The 25491-nt window shown below is 36.9% G+C and overlaps 1 protein-coding gene across 3 annotated transcripts in view; it reads right to left on the minus strand.

The window, feature by feature from the left end:
* Window positions 1-520: 520 nt before the first annotated feature.
* Window positions 521-25491, minus strand: part of LOC309493885 (uncharacterized protein) — a 159179-nt gene continuing 134208 nt past the window's right edge. For 2 of the 3 annotated variants that reach the window (XM_082163166.1, XM_082163165.1), the window contains 2 exons: window positions 662-1041; window positions 521-577 (listed from right to left, as the gene is read on the minus strand). In XM_082163166.1, coding sequence (XP_082019292.1) covers window positions 824-1041 — 218 coding nt within the window. In that variant the 3' untranslated portion in view covers window positions 521-577; window positions 662-823. Of the gene's footprint in view, window positions 578-661; window positions 1042-10516; window positions 10574-17577; window positions 17617-25491 lie in introns of all 3 variants that reach the window. The other variant, XM_082163167.1, reaches the window with a different exon arrangement.

Below are 25491 nucleotides of genomic sequence, written 5' to 3' on the forward strand. Positions count from 1 at the left end.
AGAAAGTTGTAGTTTGTGTTCTTATGACTCTTTCGAAAGATGTTTGAAAGAATGTTTCAGGAACATCACACTAACCTTTAAATAACATTTTGGACATTTGATAAATGTATAAATGGACATTTTTTATGTTCCCAGAACCAACACTGAATATTTGGAGAACGTTCTTGTAACTAAACTCTATTTGCTGGGAAGCTTTGTGGTTTATTATAAAATAAACATTATTTAAATAACGCTGACACACGAGCAAGACATACAATAATGACCCTGAGAAATCACTGTATGGATTAACAAATCAATTGGAGGCACCAATATGTTGTTACTGTATTTTCTACAGTAAAGTACTGGCAACAACAGCTGACGTTTTTTATTTAATTATTGTGATGCAGTAAATATTTAATTCTTCTGACACACGCACACATCTATCCAATGATACAGAGCTGCGTTTCCTAAAAGCATCGTAAGCCTAAGTTGATCAGGATTGTCTCAGTTGTTCTACGATGAACTCAGAGTGTAACATTACCAGGTGAGATGGTCACTGGTGTGACAGATGTAGAGCTGGTGTTAATGCTGCCAGTGTCTGAAAGTTTGGATGAATAGTGATTAATGAACAGAGACACAAATATCATGAGTGTGTAGAAAGAGCTCATGTGAATATAATTACCTGCACAGTATCCTGAACAGAAACCAGTTGGACTAACCAGCTCATAGACATAATAATCGTCTGGACAGGCTTTGACTTTAATGGGAAAAGACCCGAGATAGCAGCAGTAACTCGCATGAACGACCCCGTAACCGCAGACATCTCGAGTGACGACTCCGTCTGTTACTGTTGGGTGTCCACCACGGATCCACAGTGCGGTATCAGTGCCACAGCTGAACCTCGCAACACACGTGTCTGGGATATGAGCGCTAGTGTTGTTAATGAAGAGACGATACCAGCCGCTCCAGGAGACAGACCAGTCACACTTTCTGACTGAAGCATATATGTATTATTGATGGATCTCCATGTATCGTCCAGCACAGTGTAGTTGTAGCAGGGGTCTGCAGAGAGATAAACTTATGAAAATATATTAAGAAATGACACATTTCTGAAAAACATGTTTTATTACAAAATGCAACCAAAAGTGCAGCTTTAGACATTACGCTTTCTTCTTCTTCTTCTTCTTCTTCTTCTGCTGATTCAGAGCGATTCATTTCAATCCACAATATTTTTTCAAATGCATTTATAGGATTATTTAACATCAATGCGTCTTAAATAAAAAAATAAAAAAAAATATTTTAAATTGGAGGTAAACGCGTTACATACCAGTATAATCATGTACATATTATTATTATTACTACTTTTTATTTTTTTATTTCCATTTTCTTGATCTAAAAATGACCATTTCAAAACTACCATTGCCAGGTTTTCAATCCATAAACTAATATTAAAGTAACAATCTGACATTCAGTTTCCTCAATATTTTATATGTAAATAAAAAACTAAAAAACTAAATGCTTTCACTAAAACAGCAGTATTTTATTTTACAGAAAATAAGTGAGTTTCTCCGCAGCATGTGAAGTGTTTTATTACAGTAGTGTCCTCAGCAACACTGTATCAGTGGTTTGATCGGGTCTGACTCTAAACTAGCACTATAGAGAGAGAGACAGAGATCTGTCGTTCACTCAGTGACAGTCAGTGTTTGAACTGAGAAGAGATCAGACACGAGGCGCTCAGAAAAGTGTCTACTAAATCTCAGGATGGACAGATTCGACACATGCGCACTCGAAGAAGAAGAAGAAAAGGTGTGTGTTCCCATAGATATCATATAATAAAGGCTAGATGTCTCGTGCGCGCTGCTGGCCAATGGAGGTTGACGTCCGCACACGGCGTCCATCTTACCACAGGGTGCTCGCTCACTCGTAACATGGTGCATGTACTTTTAAATAACCATAACTTGCTCAATTTTCTACCGCTGTGTGTGTGTGTGCTGCTGTGCTCTCCGCTGTGTGTGTGTGTGTGTGCGCGCTGTGCTCTCTGCTGTGTGTGTGGGTGTGCTGTGCTCCCTGCTGTGTGTGTGTGTGTGTGTGTGTGTGTGTGTGTGTGTGTGTGTGTGTGTGTGTGTGTGTGTGTGTGTGTGTGTGTGTGTGTGTGTGTGTGTGTGTGTGTGTTCTCCGCTGTTGTAACCTTTCTAGTTACTTCGGATTGAACCACACAGACACCAGATTTAACTTCATCCACCCTTTATCTCCACTTTGTACGTAATGACGTTGATGACGTCACATCAATACACAACATCCCCCCTCTACTTGAATATGAACTTACCCCAACTAAACAAGTTCTCATTCACATTTTCTTAAAACTTAAGACAGTTCAGAATATTCAAAGTACATGTAACACTGTACATCTTAATAGAACATCAGCAAAGCTTTCTGAGCAGGTGCACATAACTCTTGATCTGATTTTTACTTGTTTTCCTTCTTACATAACCTAGCCTTTATCAGTCACTCAACAACTTAGTCTCTAAGCCTTTCAGGCAATCTGATTAGTCTCTGGGATCTGCAAGGTTTAGGAATCTGTTCCTCTCTCCGAAATGTTTCACAGTTCCCTTTGCATTCCTCTGAACTTCCCTTTTGCTCTTTATCATAACTCGGCTCTTGAGCACATATCATTTCACCATTCAATGTTGGTGTTTCCGCAGACAGAAACTTCTTGACAAATGTTGTATTCCGTGCATACTTTGCTCCAGTGGGTGACTGAACGACAACGCTGTTACCTTCTCTGCTTACGACCTTGTGAGGAGTGCTGTGAAATGTTGTTGTGAATTTGTCTGTTTTATCCTGTTTCACAAGAACTTGATCTCCAACCTCTATGTCTGATGTCTTAGCGCCTCGTCTGTGGTCTGTGTATATCTTGGCTTTTCCTTTCTGCTCTGCGTCTTTGTCTCGAGCTTCAAGGTCACTGTGTGGAGTTGTGATGTCTGGTTACTTTCCTCTGATCTTCCTCTGAAAAAGAAGTTCTGCTGGGCTTTTGCCTGTTGTAGCATGTTGTATGGACCTGTAGACAGTCACATATTTGCGTAGATCTTTTTTCCAATCCTGGCCCTAAGCTTGGGCAATCTGTACTCGTTTCATCAGTGATGCATTTTGTCTTTCCACTTCTCCATTTGCTTGCGCCCACTTTGGAGTTGTTTTGATATGGTGTATTCCGTTCTCCTGACAAAAAGCCTGAAACAGACTGGACTTGAATTGTGGGCCACAATCTGACCTGATTGTTAAAGGAAGTCCGTGCCGACTGAAAATTTCTTCCAAACGGTCAATCACTTTTTCCGCCGTTGTTGACTTGAGGATTGCATATTCATAGTACCTGCTGTAATAGTCGACAACAACCAGAATCGAATGTCCATCCGGTAAAGGACCAAGTAAATCTGTGGCTAAGTTTTGCCATGGCCCTTCAGGCATTACTGTGGGCGTCAGTGGTTCAGGAACATCTGGTTTCGCTACCAACTGACAACCGTGACATGTCCTCACAAGTCTTTCTGCGGCCCTGTCCATTCCAGGCCACCAAACCTTTGTTCTCAGGTGTTGTTTTGTTCCTACCACACCAAAATGACCGCACATAAAATAAAACGCACATATTCCTCTGCTTTATGTGTGTGCATCTCACCTTTGGCTGATGGGCCCAGCAGACGTGACAGAGGATCTGCAATGTTGTGTGTTCCAGGTATATAAATCATCCGGAAGTCATAAGGCTGTAATCTCAAGACCCACATTTTGATTCGTGCGCATGGTTTTGGGCGAGGGCTATAAATTGCTTCCAATGCTTTGTGGTCTGTGACGAGATCAAACTTTCGACCATAAACATAAGGGTGCAATCGTTCACATGCCCACACCAGAGCAAGTGCTTCGCGCTCAGTTTGTGAATACCTTTGTTCGCACTCTGTCAAGCTCCTGCTTACATAGCAGACAGGAACCATTCCTTCTTGTTGTTCCTGAACTAGTACTGCTCCAACGCCTTTTGGTCCAGCATCAGCAATGACTTTTGTTGGTGCATCTTTGTCAAAGTAAGCCAGTGTTGTTGCCCCGGCCAACTTATCTTTGAGAGTTTTGAAAGCTTTCTTCTGATCAGTTCCGAAATGAAATTTGCTGTCTTTCTTTGTCAGTCTGCGCAGAGGTTCTGAGATGCTCGCAAACTGAGGTATGAACCGGCTACTATAGCCACACTGTTAAAAAAAACCGTGAAATTTACGGTAAAAAACCGGCAGCTGTGGTTGCCAGTATTTTACCGTAAAAAATAAGGTAGCAACCTTTTATGTTTTACGGGATTTAAATTTACGGGATAAAAAAACACAATGTAAAAAAAAAACTGTGAAATTTACGGTAAAAAACGTTAGCTTGGTTGCCAGTATTTTACCGTAAAAAATATGGTAGCAACCTTACTTAAAAAAAATAAATAAAAACCTTCAGCAGGATTTAAATGTGTGGTAAAAAAAAAAAAACGTCAGCTGTGGTTCCCAGTACTTTACCATAAAAAATACAGTAGTAACCTTTTAGTTTTCACAGGACAACCGTTATATTACATAAACCGATAAATGTTATCATTAAATTTCACTGAAGTATTAAAGTCTGCTTTATATCTGTGTAATATACTGATAACCATCATAATAACACAAGTGGCAAAAAAGATAAAAAACACGATGATTTAAGTATACCATTAGTTTTTCACAAACTGAGGCACATGGTAATATTTAGAAGGTGCACAGTGTCATACACACAAACACAAAACACCATCATGGTGACACACACACGACTCCAAATAATGCCATAAACATTCATTAAACAATATATGATGTAATATAAACCCCAAATGTATAAAACTGATAACAAAAACCAAGAAGAAACATAATTATTTAAATGAAATAGCATCAAATGTGAAGTGTCACACAGGGAATTCTGGGAATGTCCATTTAGAGAAACAACAGGAACAGAAAAAAGAGACGAGCAGAAACACAAGAACTACAACTGACTTCAGCCACAGCCTTAGATGAAATCAACTGAAGATAAAAAAAATTAATAAAAAAAATTAAATCTGTGAAGATCTCAGCAGAGGAGGATTAAACAACTCCACAAACAGCATTACCAGCTTCACTTATTACTAACCAGACTGACTTTATTTCTGTCAGACGTCTACAGTTCTGTTTGAGAATTAACAGAGGTTTAGATGTTGATGATTTATTGTTTCATTTGAAGTTACCATGATGGAGATCAGTGACTGCTTTAGTTCGGCTCTTGACCCTTGACTTTCTATCTTTAGTTTTTCTCTGCCTTCTGTAACTCTGTGTTTATAAGACATGTTGATTATGGCTAGGAAATCAGAGAGAAAAAGAATCGTGTGATGGCAGTTGTGAATCAATGATGGCACACACAGATGTCACTGAACTCATTAAAATTCTTTTTTCTGACTTCGATTTATGTTGTTGGTTAGTGAATCTGCATAAATGGCCAGAATTTTTTATATAATATAAAAGATTTCTTAAAAGTTGTTTAAAAAAAAAAACATTCTTTTAGGCACACACAGATGTCAAGATTCAGTCTATGCATCTCAACAATGGTGAGGAGCAGAAAATTCAATTAGGAAAAGTAAATTACATAGACAATTCAGATAATAATTTATTCAGACCGCAATGCATGATGGGAGCCATTAATGAGTTGTGATTGGTGGCAGCCACTGCAACATGCTTTATTATTGTCACCATTGTTGAGATTCACAGGCTGATTATTGATGTCTGTGTTTTAAATGAATTTGTCTGAAAGTCTTTTGATCAGAACAATGTTAATTAAATATTTTGAATTATAAGTACTGATAATCATAGACTGAATAATCACTAAACTGCTGCTAACAAATTAAATCAAACTATCTCAATAAGTTTGCTTTTTCAGATTACAGCATGATTATGTCAAAACATAACCAACATAAGATAACATTTTACTTTGTTCATTTAACTGTTATAAATTAATAACAGCAGACAAACAACAGTAAATATTAAAGTGAACATATAATGGTCTAGAGCCCAACTAAAGCAAACACCCATCACCTTAATGGTAACTTACAATTTGTGATTTCTTCAGTGATTCTGCTTGTTAACATCAGGTGTCTTCAATAATGCTCAATCATCACTAAATTAATCACTTAATTATCTCCTCAGCCCTAAATGCCGCTCCATCTGAAAGCAGGTGATGGTGATTTACTACTAATCAACGAACCGGCTTTACTGACGAGATGCGCATAACAATATCGCGATTTAAATCGCCCAGCCCTAATTGAGCCTCCAATCAAAACTCATCAGTATCTCCCAGCATGCATTGCAGCAGGAATACATTATGCTGAATTGCCTTAGTATTTTCTTTTATTATTATATCTGCTTTTATTTTTGATGTTGTTTTTGTTGCAGCTTTTTAGTAGCTTGTTTTGTGATGTTCAGAGTTTTATCTGATTATTGTGTTGATTGTCACCGTTGTTGAGATTCATACACTGAATCTTGATGTCTGTGTTGGTTTAAATCACACAATAGTTCAAAACCTATTTTCTACACTATGTATTTTTAAAGTTTTTCAGATTATCTGTTGCTCATTTGCAGAAATATTATACTCAATAATATGAAATATTTATTTTTAATATTATAATCAATGTTATCACTTTGCTCAAGGTGAGAGATAAGACTCTTTATGAGGTCAGTGAATCAGGCCACAATATGATGATTATCTCATCATTAACCTGCCATCATCACCTGGTTGCATTTTCTCTCTGATTTTCATGCCATAACATTTGTGTTATATAACCACACAGCTAAGGCAGTCAGAGTAAATTTAAAGTTAAACAGTCAGAGAGCCCAACTAAAGCAAACACTCATCTCCATAATGGTAACTTCAAACTTTATTATTTTCAATAAAACATCAACGTCTAAACCTCTGGTAATTCTCAATAATTCGATTACAGGGAACCACAGCTGGCAGGTTTTTATTTTTTATTTTTTATATAAAAGTTCAGTTCAATGTTCAATGCCATAAAACCTAAAATATTACTACCGTATTTTTTACGGTAAAGCACTTGCAAGCTGCTAGTTTTTTACCGTAAACTTTAGTTCAGTGCCGTAAAAGCAAAAACAATTCTACCGTATTTTTTACGGTAAAGTACTGGCAACCACAGCTGCCAGTTTTTTTCCGTAATATTTAGATCACTGCCGTAAAACCTAAAATATTACTACCGTATTTTTTACGGTAAATCGCTTTCAACCAGCTGCCAGTTTTTTACCGTAAACTTTAGTTCAATGCCGTAAAACATAAATATTTATACCGTATTTTTTACGGTAAAGTACTGGTAACCAGCTGGCAGTTTTTCACCGTAATTTTTAGTTCGATGATGTAAAACTTTGTAAAATTAGTAAACATTTGCTACCGTATTTTTTACGGTAAGGTACGGTAAATGCAACGGTAAGTTTTTTTTTTTACAGTGTACTTCCAAAATCCGTACATTTAACAGTATATTAATGTAAAATTACATGAAATGTCCCGTGAGAGCTATTACAGTTTTTCACTGTATATAGTAAGGGTACATACCGTTAAGGAATTAACATTTTTTTTCATTGCTTTTTTACAGTTTTTTACAGTTAAAATTACGAACATTTTTAACAGTGCAGCTAAACCGAGGAAACTTCTCACCTCTGAAACGTTTTCAGGCTCTCTTGCCTCCACAACTGCTCTCACCCTCTCTGCCGTCGGGCCTATGCCTTTCACTGACAGCAGCATGCCCATAAACACCAATTTGTCCATGTTTCCTCAACAGCCTCTATGAGGTGGAACGGAACGCGCCTAAGGGGCTGTGCAACTGGCATCACTGTGCTGTCTATGTGTAGGCTAATTTGTTTTGTGTTTAGTTTGCCTACTCCACAGAACAATTTGGGGTACTTCTGTCATATCATGGACTTCACATCACTCACCACTGCAACATTAGCTCCAATCCTCAGCACTCCTAATTAAACTGCTGTGTCTTTTCCGAGCAGTGGCTCCCCTCTCCCGCGAATAACTGTAAACTCATACCAGAAAATTCCTTTCACTGTTAGGGGTTCACTTGATGAGTATGCATACAGTTTTTTGTCTGATTTGGCAGAACTGCATTTGAACTTTTTTCCTTTAAGCATTTCCCACGTTCCTTCATCCACTATGTTGCTTGTTGCTCCTGAGTCAACTAACATGGGTAGTCTGACACCTCCAACTGAGAACGTTATTCTGTCCATGTTGCTCTCTTCTCTTACAACAAATGCAAAGTCTTGATTTTTCACATCTGATTCAACTCTTTTCACTGTCTGTCTCACACTTTCCTTTGTTTTACACATTTTTGCAAAATGATCTCTTCCATTGCACTTTCTGCATGATTTTCCACATGCGGGGCATTTATAATCTTATAATCGCATCTGTAGCAGGTTTTGTTTGAATCAGCATTACCTTTACTACATTGCATTCGTTTTTTCTGATCTCTCACTCCTTTTCTGGATACCAGACTCACCGTCTCTTTCACTTCCGTCTCTGGAGAAATGTGCAACGCCGCCATCTGCAGTTCAACACGTTCGCACTGCGCTGCGATTTCTAGAGTACGAGCAAGTGTCAAAGCCGTTCCTTCCTCCAGCAATTTTCTACGCACATACTCAGAGCTGCACCGACTCAGAACAGGATCCCTTATTTGATTGTCTTTATCAGCTCCAAAATCACAATCTTTTGCCGCTTGCCCTAAACAGGTGGTAAACTGTTGCACGGGTCTGTCCCGTTTTCTGCTTTAGCTGATAAAACGTCTGTCTTGCAAACGCCGTGTTTACCTGAGGCACAAAGTATGTGTTCAGTGCTGTTACTGCCTGCGCGTAGTCTGTTGGCCCTCCTGTGTCAGCAAGTGTGGAGAAAATATCCTGCACATCTGTCCCAGCGTGATGTAAGAGCAAGGCTCTCCGTCTTTGCTTTGTAGTGTCGGGTGCATCGTCAGTCAGGATCAAACCCTTTCCATCGGCAAAAAGTTCAAATGCATTTAACCATCTTGTCCACCGCGGACCCAACGTGGCTGGATTGCTGTAGCAGTCGAACTTGGGAACAGTACCGTCCATCTTTAACGCGCGCCGCCTATCTCCACTAAACTTTTCAGTTAACTGAGATAAAATAGTCGGTGTGACGCATGTCTAACTCACTTTCAGATTTAACTAACGAGTGAATCCTTGTTGCAACATCCTCATCGCCAATGTTGTAATCTTTCTAGTTACTTCGGATCGAACCACACAGACACCAGATTTAACTTCATCCATCCTTGTTCTCCACTTTGTACGTAATGATGTTGATGACGTCACATCAATACACAATATCCGCGGTGTGTGTAAAAGCAAAGTCTGCTTAATAATGTGCTCTGGAAAAATTCTCTGGACTTGTTTCTGTTTGCAGATCTTCTGTGCTTTAACATGGTGTGTGTAGCAGTGCTGGGCAACGCTGGTAAATGACGCTATCCTCTCGTTCACTCGTCCTCTCCCTGCTTTCTGCTCACATACTCTGATAATAATAGCGCTGTAGCACTACTCTATTTTGATAAGCGTTTAACAAATCTGTTAATGCTTCAGTCGGCAAGTCTGGCAGATTGGGTCGACTTAGCCAAAATTTTGAATGTTTACAACTCTCATGCCCCTCCCCACTAACAGCGAGCACCCTTCCATCGAGGTCGTGCGTCACTGTGCGTGTGTACCTGATTTTCTGTGAACGCGTCCGTCTCTTCAGCATCAATCAACACCATGGACTCGGAGGTAGGCTGCCCTGGCTAATCTATCCATAGATAGCAATAACCGAGGAATTGGAAGCTTGTTAGTAGATTTTCTCTCCGCCATCACGCTTCATGCAATCTTAAGGCGAACTTCAGGGGTGGCGTGTGCATGTGATATTGTAACGTGCGCGAGGGGGGAGTGGGATCTGTGGCGTGTGCACGACGTGATTGACAGTCAGATCTCACACCCCCCTGTGCTGATTGGACCCGATGATCCGGGAGCGGTGGATTTTTGCAACACAAATAACACGCTCCAGGTGGAGTTAGAAGCTCGGGTTTTTTTCTAAAACCACCTTATTTATGTTGTTCTGTCGGATTATAGTGTCAATTTCACTAAATATGATAAAAAAAATATTGCCGACAGCAGCTTTAAATCTGATTCTGTTCAGAACTGAATGAAGAATAAGATATTCATAGTCATATTTAATATTTTAATATAGGCATATTTCCTGTACAGTTTTTGTGTTTATTTCATTGGCTATATCTACAGGTTCACAGGTTATATCTACAGACAGTTATACTTCAATAAATCCTTGTTTTTTTTAGGTTGGTTGAAATCAGTTATAATCTGTAATCTTAAATAATTTATTTCATTTCAACATTTCAACCAGTTATTGTAGATGTTTCCACATGAAGTACATTTTCTAAGTTGAAATGACAAAAAAAAAAAAAAAAATCAGTGTACATTACCTATTGCAGTCGTCACCGGTGAGACAGTTGAAAAGGCCAAGTACAGTTTTAAGACATCTAAAAAATAATTATGAATACAAATGAATCAACATGTTTAGGACACAATAAAATATAAATAAACATACTATACATATAAGCTTGTACTTAAAATAACAGTTCACCCAAAAATTAAAGTTCTGTCATCATGACTTTTCCTTTCACAGAATATTGTATTGTCTATCCAAGAAATTATTATTATCCTCATACATTTTTTCCACATAGTCCAGGGGTCAGAATGTAAAAGTCCTGCCATATGTTTATTCCACACACACAGCAAAATCCCCAGTATTAAATGAACACTCCTCAGTGTTCTCCTGGCTCATGGGGGGAATAAACATATGGCAGGACTTTTACTTTCTGACCCCTAATACACCTCTGTTAATAACCAATAGTTTTGTCAGTTATAAGTTTAGTCAAACATTTCTTTATAATAAAACTATATCACTTGATAATTAGTGTATATTGTTTCCTTACAACAAAGTATGTGTTTTGTTAACACGGTTACAAAAAACACAAACTGATATAAAAAGCTAAGATTGCACAACCAAAAGAAACACTGATTCAATAAAAAAAAAAACATTTTCAATAAATCATTAACATCTAAACCTCTGCTAATTCTCAGATGAATGACAGAAAAATAAGTCAGTCTGGTTTGAAATAGAGATTTAATGTATTTTCAGTTGATTTCATATTAAGCTGTGGTTGAAGTCAGTTGTGGTTTCTCTTTTCTTCAGTGATTCTGCTTGTTATCATCAGGTGTCTTCAATAATCAAACAATCATCACTCAATTAATTAATTAATTAATTAATTATCTAATTAACTCTAACACTGCTTCTGTGTTTCTTTTAACACTCTGCTGGAGTTTCCCTTATGGCTAGTTCACACTACAGGATTTTAAGCCCGATTTGCAAGTTAACGAGCTCGCCGACAGGTCGGGCTGTAATCGCGTGCAAATCTGCGGGTGATCCGCGCTCGCCAATCTTTAAGTGTGAAATACTTAACGACGCATCAAAAACGCTCGCTGACACATCGCCGACGCCAGACAAATACCTAGCATGCCAAATATCTGGAGCTGTCGGCCGACTCGATAGCCTGTGGTGTCACGTGTCGCGACTTTATATTAGGGGTGTGCCGGTTTCAGAATTGGTGATGACGGTTATGACGTGAGTCAAATGACAAAACTCATCATCCGCACAAACGTTTTTTGACCAAATTTCAAAGCCGCACCCGCCCGCCATCCGCTGATTGTTTTGCGGTCTATGGACGATGCAATGCTCTGCTGATGCGAGCCGCAAGAAAGCCCTTGTCTGTTCTAGAAAGGATGCAGCAAAGTTATTTAATGCTAATGTATGAGGCATAGGCCTACGCTGAGTTTCATTCATTTACGATGAGATGCGCTCTAGTTCACAATGCAATGCAATGATCCGGGTTACATTCACGCCTCCATGTCACGGTTATTATATTGTCTGCTATATTTGCTTTTTATTTATTAAATACATGCAACTGGTTGATGAAACATTTATTAAAATTAAGATACAATTTGTACAAAACGAAATTTGCTTTAAAGAAAGGCTTTTAACACGTAAGTGAACGCAAGTGAACGCGGCGCGCCGGCGCCTCAATGTCACGGTTATTATATTGTATATTTGCTTTTTATTTATTAAATACATGCAATTGGTTGATGAAACATTTATTAAAATTAAGATACAATTTGTACAAAACAAATTCACTTTAAAGAAAGGCTTTCTACAAAGCAAAATGTAATGAAGTGGTAAAAATCATGTCTGACGATTTACAAAACAAACCTTCATTAAGTGGTAAAAACCATGTCTGCCGATATATTGTGCATCTTATGATCCTATCTTTTATTACAATTGTTGTTGAGCTAAAATGTAATTCACATCATATATATATATACACACTGTATGTTTCTTTTATAAAACATGTTTGGGGCCAGTCAAGGGGTAATTAAACTGCACGATCAGTTATCGGTAATGATACGTTGTTTATTATTGCAAATGTTTATTGCTAATGTTTATTATTGCAAATGTTTTTCATTTGTAGGGTTGGGTATTGGTTGGGTTTTATCCGATACCAGTACCTACTCTGTATTTTTCAAATGGTTCCGGTGCTTAAACGGTTCTTAAACCGGTACTTAAGAAAACGAAACCACACACACTTTATCAAAAAAATAATAATACCTGTGTGTGTTTTCTGAAAAAGATTTTCTGATTTCTGATAAAATTAAAAATTGTGCTGATGTAGCCGAAAACACTTAAGTTAAGATCAAAATTTTGTCTTCTCATATTATTTATATATATATATATATATATATATATATATATATATATATATATATATATATATATATATATATATTACATATCAATATTATAGACTTTTACAAAACAGAGACATATCTGACACGGAGCAGAAATATTTAACACACATAGTATAGCCTCATATAAATATACTTGATATACTTAATACTTGATATGCAAGATTTGCAGTTGGCATTAAAATACTAGACTTACCCGAAGAGGAACACTGCAGCTGAACTTGAACTTTAGTCAAGAGTGTCAGAGGTTTTGGGTTCTAATCCGCATTCGTAGTTTTTTTTGTTTTTTTTTTACGATTATGCTCATCAGTGGTTGTATATCAAGCAGGGACACTTTGTGTGCATTATATGTTGTGATTTCACCAGAACAAATAGATATGAGGCGCCGTCTAGGGCCTAAATCGAACTTCATTCACGCACACATAAAACGGTTGCATACACATATACTAAGTAGTCACACATAAATGTATACTGCTGAATGCTCCAACTATATGAAATGCACAACGTCACATCTAAAGTCGCTCACGCACACACACACACACACACGCAAACTCTACACACACGAGACGCGCAGAACTCTCCGCGCACATACTCATCTGAGATGCGAGCACACACACACACACACACACACACACACACACACAAACTCGCGCACATACTCATCTGAGACGCGAGCACGCACACACAAACTCTCCGCGCACATACTCATATAGACGGCGCCTCATAAATAGATCGATCTCTGCAACGTATTGAAGCGCGCGTCCGAGTGAAGAAAGTGCGGTGTGCGCGAGCCACAAGAGAAAACACTGTATCCGCGCCACTGATCGCAGCGGCAACGAGCACTTTGATCACTTGATTTAAAAAACACAGTTCAGCGCTAGATCATCTCTTATTTAACAAACGAACTAAATGAATGCTCTGCTGGTTAACTGGATATGTTTTGTTATTAGGGCTGTGCGATATATATCGTGAGATTGTTATGCGCATCTCGTCAGTAAAGCCGGTTCCTTGATTAGTAGTAAATCACCATCACCTGCTTTCAGATGGAGCGGCATTTAGGGCTGAGGAGATAATTAAGTGATTAATTTAGTGATGATTGAGCATTATTGAAGACACCTGATGTTAACAAGCAGAATCACTGAAGAAGAAAATCACAAATTGTAAGTTACCATTAAGGTGATGGGTGTTTGCTTTAGTTGGGCTCTAGACCATTATATCTTTACTCTAATATTTACTGTTGTTTGTTTGCTGTTATTAATTTATAACAGTTAAATGAACAAAGAAAAATGTTATGTTATAGAGTTGGTTATGTTTTGACATAATCATGCTGTGATCTGAAAAAGGAAACTTTTTGAGATAGTTTGGTTTAACTTGTTAGCAGCAGTTTAATGATTCTTCAGCCTATGATTATCAGTATTTTACTTATAATTTAAAATATTTAATAAACATTGTTCTGATCAAAAGACATTTAAATAAATTCATTTAAAACACAGACATCAATAATCAGCCTGTGAATCTCAACAATGGTGACAATAATAAAGCATGTTGCAGTGGCTGCCACCAATCACAACTCATTAATGGCTCCCATCATGCATTGCGGTATGAATAAATTATGATCTGAATTGTCTATGTAATTTACTTTTCCTAATTGAATATTCTGCTCTTCACCATTGTTGAGATGCATAGACTGAATCTCGACATCTGTGTGTGCCTAAAAGAATGAATTTTTTTTTTTTTAAGCAACTTTTAAGAAATCCTTTATATTATATCAAAAATTCTGGCCATTTATGCAGATTCATTAACCAACAACATAAATCGAAGTCAGAACGAAGGATTTTAATGAGTTCAGTGATCAAGTTCAAATGATGATTGTCATAACATAACCAACACCATTAGATCACTTTTTTCTTTGTTCAACTGGTGATTATAATTCAGAAACAACAGACAAACAAAATCTAAAGTTAATAATATATGGGTCAAGAGTCCAACTAAAGCAACCATTGATCATCATAACGGTAACTTACAATTTGAGATTTTCTCCTTCAGTGATTCTGCTTGTTAACATCAGGTGTCTTCAATAATGTTCAATCATCACTAAATTAATCACTTAATTATCTCATTAACTTCAACACTCTTGAGTGTGGACTCATACACTCCCAGGAGTGTTAATTTAACACTGGAGTTTTTGCTGTGTACAAAGAGCCGTAGTTAACTGACAAGCTGAGCCATATCGCATTAATTATTGCTGGCGATACGTCCGCGATATTAATGCGATATGGCTCAGCTTGTCAGTTAACTACGGCTCTTTGTAGTAAATGCCGCTCCATCTGAAAGCAGGTGATGGTGATTTACTACTAATCAAGGAACCGGCTTTACGGACGAGATGCGCATAACAATATCGCGATTTAAATCGCCCAGCCCTACTTCTTGCGCATGTTTTCGTGACAAAATGTGGTTTTGGGACCGGATAGAGTCGTTGGGTGACAGAGTTGTTGTCAGCTCGTGTAGTGTGTAACCCCCTGTTGCAGAACATTTACGTAGTGTCACATAGTGTGAACACCACAACGACTTCAAGACTCCAGAGCAAGTCATGTAGTCTACACAGCACAGTGATCTGCCGACATTTAAAGTTGTGTAGTGTGAACTAGGCTTTATGAACACTGAGCGATGGTAATTCAACACCAGGGCCCGTATTCACAAAACATTTTATCTTACCACTAGGAGTACTCCTAAATCGCACTAAAAGATTTTAGCTAGGAGTTTTCTCTTAAAAGTTATTCACAACGCCTTTCAGACCTACTCTTAGTAAAGAAAAATGACAACTCCTAAACTAAGAGTGAGTCTTCGTTGCTATGGATGACATCATTACTCATACACAAGCTTGACTGAAGTGACCACCTTGATTGGCTGATGATTGTAACGTGGGAATGATTCCAAACACCTCCCCTACGATGATGAGTGACAGGTGACAGGTCTGAGAATGCGTGCGCTACACAAGTAGTGCGAAGGATGGAAGATGATGAATAACTGAATAAATAGCCTAAATGAATAAAGAGTAAGGCAAAACAAATAGCCTAGTAGTGAAACTTGTGGATTGATGCAATATCTTTGCAACATTATTGAATTAATCTGTCACTAAATGCCTCTGCCTACGTTTGCAAAGAGAAGAACATTTTAATTTGATTCACAATGAAACGTTACAATTAGTTTACATGCAATGAGTAGCCTAGTTTTGGTTGTTGTTGGTGGCGTTATTGCATCCCTAGTTATGCCTAATGCAAAATTGTTCCCTCGTGATTGGAAGCTCCTGTAGCCGCCGCATACGCATTTCAAAACATCGCAACGTGAAATGCCACAAAAAGCGGTTTGTGAATAGGTCTTATGGCCGGTTCAGATTACACGTTTTTTTTGTCTTATGCGATAGTCACTGTGTCAGATTACACGATTTTGACTCCTAAAATCGTGTCGTGTCGTGGACAAGAACCATGTCAGACTACACGTTTCTTCCAGACCAGTCATCGCATGTCATCTTTGAAGACGCGCGTGAAGGCGAAACTAGTTGCGCCTGACTTCCGGAAACGAACGTAAACAATGGATGAAGCGGCGATTTTCCTATTGGCTGTCTTGTGTTCAGAAAAAGATACAAAAAGAAAACCCGACAATGGACACGTTCCTGGATTGCACGAAGAGGACAGTATGGACACACACACACTTAAACTCACTCACATAATACACACACATAAACTCACTCATTCACACACACTCTCTCGCTCGCTCCTCACACACACTCGCTCACTCATTCACACACACTCTCGCTCGCTCGCTCATTCACACACATACATAATCACACTCACACAAACAAGTTTCTCTATAGCGAAGAACAATTGAATGAATGATTAGTTAGCTTAATGCTAATTCCAGTCAGTTAACGTTACTCACCGGGTTGCTGAAGTACTTCTGCTATTTTTCGCCAGCATTTTTCTTTTTTAATTCTGTCATGGTACTCTCTCGATGAAACATCATACAGGCAGGAGTACTGTTGCCACAGCTCCACGAACCTTTCCTCCATTTCATAATTCCACTTAGCAACACCATCGTCTCTATGTTTCGGCATTTTTGAAAGCTGTGTATGGAAATGCGTCTGTGCTCCTATTGGTCAATGTCACACGTGATAGAACCCGTCGTGGAGGACCGAAAAAAAAAAATTAAACATGCTAGTCTTTTTGTCGTGGTGTCGTGAAGCATCGCAGACGCAACGTAGGCTGTCGCCCGCTATGACACACTATACGAGATGAAACGATCGAATCTTGCGTCCCGACGCCTGTTGTCGTATACGAATTCCCACGACACTCTAAGTCAAACGGATCGTGGCAAAATCGGGCTAAAAACGTGTAATCTGAACCGGCCATTAGTGAGTTAGGAGTCCTCTCGACTTCTTTTAAGCTGTCCCAGGCTTAGGTGCTACTTTTAGGGCTAAAATGCTTCGTGAATTACTCTTAGTCATTATTTTTAGGAGTTGCTCCTAAATTCGCCAGTTAGGAGCTACTTTTAGCTTTAAAATTCTTTGTGAATACGGCCCCAGGGAATTTACTGTGTGAAGTGACATGAAGGATAAACCAGATCTGATTCACTGGTCATTACATCAGCATACAGACACAAAGCAAAAAACACTGTTTAGACTTACACAGAATAGCAGAGATGAGAGGATGAGTTTTTATAAAACCTGAAATATGAAGAAAAAGTCCATAAAAACAACTGAAATTGGATTGGATTGAGTCTGAGAAAACTATATTCATCATGTGTTCAAAGTTCATAAGTTTTTTGGGGCAATGAGAGCCAACCTTTAAACACAAGAAGAATACTCACCTTTATGAAAGGAAACCATTGTCAGTTTATTTCTGTGTATCCACAAACCAGTTCAGAGGACGAGTTTCCTTTACAGATAGAGAATAAACAAATTAGCAATTGCACTGACACATGACTTAAAAAAAGCTGTTTTCTCTTTGTTTCAAACACACATGTAAAACATTCCACAGCATTTGATTTTGGATCAGAGTTCAAAATGAGACTTTTAAAACCGTTATTGTCAAGCACAATGCAATAAAGGAAGAAACAACTTGATCAATTTCTCATAGTTTATGAGGTGGCTATTGGCTAATTCGTACGAATGACCAACCCCTGACCCCACCCCTAAACCTACCCCTCACTGGGGTTTAGACAAATCAGTGGTCCAATTAAATAATGCTCTGTTGTTTTCCTAGAAATTAAGAATCTAAAGTGCTCTAGAGTTATTCATTAAGCTTTATCCTTAAAAAAGTTAGTAAGAGTCCTGACCTGGTCAAAGCCCAAATTACTCAGCTATAAACAGAGATGGAAAGTCCAGGTTCAGAAAGTAAAAGTCCTCCTCAGTATTTTGTTCCAATCACCTGTATTTGTTAATTCAGCAGGAGAGAGAACTAATTAGTGAAATCAGAAATCACAGCAAAAACTCCAGTGTTAAATGAACTCTACTGGGAGTTTATTTGGCTCCAGACTCAAGAGTGTTAAAGTTAACGTGATAATTAAGTGATTGATTGAGTGATGATTGAGCATTATTGAAGACACCTGATGTTAGATATGTTGCATATTTTTTACGGTAAAGCTGCCGTTTTTTTTTATGTAAATTCCACAGTTTTTTTTAAACTGGTTTCTTATTTCCTCATTAGAATGATGGACAGATAACTTCATTATATCATCTCAACACACACAATCTTTTTCTTCAGTCAGTCGTGTCGGGTGATGATCACTGTATATCAGATTACAGTATATCATGATATAATCTGATATACAGTGATCATCACTGTATAGTGATTTTATTTTAATGTCCATCTTGAAATATTTTTTTATAATTGAAATGATTTCAAGGCGCAAACCTGAGGAAAAAATTTTAAATATCAATTTTGATTCAATGTTGGTCTGTTATCAGCGTTTTAAAAAAGTGCCTCATAGTCCAACACAACTCTCCATAATGGAGACCAGAATACTGTGTCGACCATGTTAAAAGCAGAGCATTATTTCTAATAGCAGCAAAACTTTCACTGAATTTTAAATTTGCTTTCACTGAATTTCTCCCATAAATACTGTGAAACATGTAGTCTACAATATCACAAACAGCTATTAATGACAAAACTGCAAAAACGTGTAAATTGATAGAAACACTAAAGCATTTAATTCTCATTTAAGTAAAGAGAGACTCACCTGATATGAGTTTCTTCACCCAACTGGACTGACTACACAGAAATATGTGTGTCAGAAGATTATATGACCGTTCTCTGTTCATCCAATGAGGAAAAAAACAAAACAGATTTTGTCAACCCTTCCTGCTAAAATTCAAATTAACATTCAAATTTAGACGAATTAATGAATACAATGAATACAAAGATCACATTTCTAAAAACATGGTACATTTGCTTTAAAGGAAATAAAAAAATTACTATTTACTATGAAATTACTATGTTTTTTTCTCTATCCTTAGACCTTTATATCGTCTTAGACCTTCATATTTGCCATAATGCATATTTTTGAAGTTGTGCTCAAAAAGTGGGTTTGCAAAGACGACCACAGCTTCACATTCATCTTCAATGTTTAAAGCCCAAGTTTGACCAAAGTGACCAAAATCATCATCAAACTGCTCTTCATTACAAACTTCAGCATGTCTAATATTCATGACCGGTGTGAATAGATGAATCAATTGTTTCTACATTGTAAAATTATGTCATAGTTTGAATAAGTCCACAGAGTCTGTTTATGCAAATATGGAATGCATAAATAGTTCTATAGAAACATACACAGCAAAAACTCCAGTGTTAAATTAACACTCCTGGGAGTATATATGAGTCCACACTTGTAGAGTGTAAAGTGTTAAAATATGAGTGTTAAATTAACACTCAAGAGTGTTAAAGTTAATGAGATAATTAAGTGATTAATTGAGTGATGATTGATAATTATTGAAGACACCTGATGTTAACAAGCAGAATCACAGAAGGAGAAAATCACAAATTGTAAGCCACCGTTATGGCTGTCAGTGTTTGCTTTAGTTGGGCTATTGACCCTTATAGGTCTACTTTAAACTTTGCTTGTCTGCTGTTATTGATTTATAACAGTCAGATGAACAAAGAAAAAATGTGATCTGTTGGTTATGTTTTGACATAATCATGTTGTGATCTGAAAAACTAAACTTATTAAGATAGTTTGGATTAACTTATTAATTACAGCAGCTCTATGATTCTACAGCACATGATTTTCAGTATTTTTCATATAATCCAAAATATTTAATAAACATTGTTCTGATCAAAAGACTTTCAAATGATTTTATTTAGAAACACAGACATCAATAATCAGCCAGTGAATCTCAACAATGGTTACAATAATAAAGCATGTTGCAGTGGCTGCCACCAATCACAACTCATTAATGGCTCCCATCATGCATTGCGGTATGAATAAATTATGATCTGAATTGTCTATGACTATGTAATTTACTTTTCCTAATTGAATATTCTGCTCGTCACCATTGTTGAGATGCATAGACTGAATCTTGATGTCTGTGTGTGCCTTAAAGAAAGATAAAAAAAAAAAAAAAACTTTTAAGAAATCCTTTATATTATATCTACAATTCTGGATATTTATGCAGAATCACAGTTATGTTGTAATCAACAACATAATTCAAAAACAAAGTTCAAATGATGATTGTCATAACATAACCAGCACCATCAGAACACTTTTTTCTTTGTTCATCTGGCAGTTGTAAGTCAGATACAGCAGCCAAACAAAATATAAAGTTAATAATATAAGGGTCAAGAGCCCAACTAAAGCAAACACCCATCACCATAACGGTGGCTTACAATTTGAGATTTTCTCCTTCAGTGATTCTGCTTGTTATCATCAGGTGTCTTCAATAATGCTCAATCATCACTCAATTAATCACTTAATTATCTCATTAACTTCAACAATCTTGAGTGTGGACTCATATACACTCCCAGGAGAGTTCATTTAACACTGGAGTTTTTGCTGTGTAGTAAATGCCACTCCATCTGAAAGCAGGTGAAGGCGATTTACTACTAATCAAGGAACCGGCTTTACTGACGAGAGACGCATATCAATGTCATGCGATATATCGCCCAGCCCTAATAGACATATGACAGAAATAAAGTCAGTCTGGTTAGTAATAAGTGAGGCTGGTAATTCTGTTTGTGGAGTTGTTTAATCCTCTTCTGCTGAGATCTTCACAGATTTAATGTCTTTTTATCTTCATCTGATTTAATTTAAGGCTGTGGCTGAAGTCAGTTGTAGTTCTACTGTTTCTCTTTCCTTCAGTGATTCTGCTTGTTAACAACAACAGGTGTTCATCACTAATGCTCAATCATCACTCAATTGATCACTTAATTACCTCATTAACTTTAACACTGCTTCAGTGTTACTTTAACACCATGTAGAGTGGGACCATATGTGCTCTGAGCAGTGTTAATTTAACACTGGGGAATTTACTGTGTATGCAAATCCACTGCGGAGTAAAAGAGTCAACCCAAGTTAACCCTAATGTTAAGCTAATACAAAAGTATTTTTATTACTATTATTATTTAACCATTTATTTGTTCCGCTAAGTTGATTCAACAGGGTCAAAAAAGCAACAAATACACAACAAAGCAACTAATTGTCCTTATTTTTCAGCAGCTCCGAGGAAGATTCATTTGCATTCAGTCTAGAATAACACACAGCCCTCACATACACAAACTGTGGCTTTTAACACTGTGCTTACGTCGAACACTATTTACATAATTTCAGGAATATGCTGAACATTGTTTGTGTATCCTTTACAAGACAATAAAGGGTTGTGTTGTTTAACAGTTGAAAACCAGTATTCAAATGCTCCAATAAAGAACAAAATGTTGTAGAAGCAGTACAACTGGAGGAAAACATCCAATTTCATAACAGAAAACAGATTTGAACATCTCACCATTTTAACCCTTTCAACCCCACAGGAACCCCAGCTAACAGATTTTTGGTTAACACTTTATAATAACTGTACGCTCATTAGTTAAGCATTAGTAAACAGTTAATTCATCATTTATAAAGCGTTAATAGACATTAATAAGCAGTTTATAAATACAGCTATATATGCTTTTTTTCTTGATTTATAAGCATATCTATAATGTGTTTAATAATTGTATTTTCATACTTCATGAAAGATCAATTTATCATTTTTAAATGAAGAATTGCATTATTTACAAACCAGTTATTTAGGAGCTGTCAGTGGTTCATAAGATCACTTAGAAAGTGCTACACATTCTTATACAGTTTTAGGAGTTTCCTAGCAGACACAGGACTGAACCTCTTCAAAGAGGTTTAGATGTTGAAAGTAATAGTTTGGTTTGGTCACCATTGTGGAGGTCAGTGTAGGCACTTTGGTCTTGACTTTTTAATGTTAGGTTTTCCCTGGCAGCTGTAATTTTTTGTTATGGTGAGAACAGCAAAATAAAATGTGATGAAATATGTTGTCAGCTTCTTTATAATAAAGATATTATCATGTAGCAGTCTGATTTTATTCAAGGTCTGGGGCCGTATTCACAAAGAATTTTAAAGCTAAAAGTAGCTCCTAACTGGTGAATTTTAGCCTGGTTAAAACCAGACCATTCTCAGTAGTAACTGAGTTATGGTCTGGCAAAGCTTCATTAATAACTCATTTCCAAAGGGGCGTCACCAACGGATGTCGCTTAAATGCCTCTGGGCGCAATTGGATAGACCTAAAACCAATCAGAGCGATCGTCATTGTGTAAAGCCATATGCTGCGTCCCAATTCGCCTAAGTTACACTACGCCATAAAAGTATGTACTCTTTTTGTGAAGAAAAGGTATTTACTTTTGAATGTGTAGCAAAAAAGTAGGCAAGCTTTGGGACATACACAGCAAAAAGTCCAGTGTTAAATTAACACTCCTGGGAGTATATATGAGACCACACTTGTAGAGTGTAAAGTGTTAAAATATGAGTGTTAAATTAACACTCAAGAGTGTTAAAGTTAATGAGATAATTAAGTGATTAATTGAGTGATGATTGATAATTATTGAAATTTTGCTTGTCTGCTGTTATTGGTTTATAACAGTCAGATGAACAAAGAAAAAATGTGATCTGATGGTGTTGGTTATGTTTAGACATAATCATGTTGTGATCTGAAAAACTAAACTTATTGAGATAGTTTGGATTTGTTAATTACAGCAGCTCTGTCATTCTACAGCATATGATTTTCAGTATTTTTCATGTAATCCAAAATATTTAATAAACATTGTTCTGATCAAAAGACTTTCAAATTAATTAATTTATTTAGAAACACAGACATCAATAATCAGCCTGTGAATCTCAACAATGGTGACAATAATAAAGCATGTTGCAGTGGCTGCCACCAATCACAACTCATTAATGGCTCCCATCATGCATTGCGGCATGAATAAAGTATGATCTGAATTGTCTATGTAATTTACTTTTCCTAATTGAATATTCTGCTCGTCACCATTGTTGAGATGCATAGACTGAATCTTGACATCTGTGTGTGCCTAAAAGAAAGATTTTTTTTTTAAACAACTTTTAAGAAGTCCTTTGTATTATATCTAAAATTCTGGATATTTATGCAGAATCACAGTTATGCTGTAACCAACAACATAAATCTAAGTCAGAAATATGAGTTCAGTGATCAAGTTCAAATGACGATTGTCATAATATAACCAACACCATCAGATCACTTTTTTTTCTTTGTTCATCTGGCAGTTATAACTCAGATACAACAGCCAAACAATATCTAAAGTTAATAATATATGGGTCAAGAGCCCAACTAAAGCAAACAATAATCACCATAACGGTGGCTTACAATTTGTGATTTTCTCCTTCAGTGATTCTGCTTGTTAACATCAGGTGTCTTCAGTAATGATCAATCATCACTCAATTAATCACTTAATTATCTCATTAACTTTAACACTCTTGAGTGTTAATTTTACACTCATATTTTAACACTTTACACTCTACAAGTGTGGTCTCATATATACTCCCAGGAGTGTTAATTTAACCAGAGGTGGAGAGTCCAGGGGTCAGAAAGTAAAGGTCCTGCCATATTTTTATTCCACCCATGAACTCACACAGCAAAAACTCCAGTGTTAAATGAACTCTCCTGGGAGTTTATTTGGCTCCAGACTCAAAAGTGTTAAAGTTAATGAGCTAATTAAGTGATTGATTGAGTGATGATTGACCATTATTGAAGACACCTGATGTTAACAAGCGGAATCACTGAAGGAGAAAAATCACAATTTTAGTCACCATTATGGAGATTAGTGTTCGATTTAGTTGGGCAGTTGACCTTCAAATGATTATTTTTAGATTTTGTTTGGCTGTTGATCTGAGTTATTACAGCCAGATGAACAAAAAGAAAAGTTGATCAGGTGGTGTTGGTTATATTTTAACATAACCATAATTTGATCTGAATCACTGAACTCAATTAGAGCCTAATCTCTGACTTAAAATGTATATTGGTCATTACAACATCACAGTAATTCTACAGATTAAGATCCAGATTTTTCAATATAATTCAAATTATTTCTTAAAAGTTGTTCTGATAAAGAAAAGGAAAATCTTTCTTTAAGGCGCACACAGATATCAAGATTCAGTGTATGAATCTCAACAATGGTGACAAAAAGAATATTCAATTAGGAAAACAAGACAATTCAGATTAGGGCTGGGCGATTTAAATTGCGATATTGTTATGCGCATCTCGTCAGTAAAGCCGGTTCCTTGATTAGTAGTAAATCGCCATCACCTGCTTTCAGATGGAGCGGCATTTACTACAAAGAGCCGTAGTTAACTGACAAGCTGAGCCATATCGCATTAATATCGCGGACGTATTGCCAGCGATAATTAATGCGATATGGCTCAGCTTGTCAGTTAACTACGGCTCTTTGTACACAGCAAAAACTCCAGTGTTAAATTAACACTCCTGGGAGTGTATGAGTCCACACTCAAGAGTGTTGAAGTTAATGAGATAATTAAGTGATTAATTTAGTTAGGGCTGGGCGATTTAAATCGCGATATTGTTATGCGCATCTCGTCAGTAAAGCCGGTTCCTTGATTAGTAGTAAATCACCATCACCTGCTTTCAGATGGAGCGGCATTTAGGGATGATGAGATAATTAAGTGATTAATTTAGTGATGATTGAGCATTATTGAAGACACCTGATGTTAACAAGCAGAATCACTGAAGGAGAAAATCACAAATTGTAAGTTACCATTAAGGTGATGGGTGTTTGCTTTAGTTGGGCTCTAGGCCATTATGTGTTTACTTTAATATTTACTGTTGTTTGTCTGCTGTTAATGATTTATAACAGTTAACTGAACAAAGTAAAATGTTATCTTTTAGTTTTGGTTATGTTTTGCCATAATCATGCTGTGATCTGAAAAATGAAACTAATTGAGATAGTTTGGTTTAACTTGTTAGCTGCAGTTTTGTGATTCTTCAGCCTGATTATCAGTACTTTATTTATAATTCAAAATATTTAATAAACATTGTTCTGATCAAAAGACGTTC

Source organism: Leuciscus leuciscus, assembly GCF_965113295.1.
Source record: "Leuciscus leuciscus genome assembly, chromosome: 3".
NCBI lineage: Eukaryota > Metazoa > Chordata > Actinopteri > Cypriniformes > Leuciscidae > Leuciscus > Leuciscus leuciscus.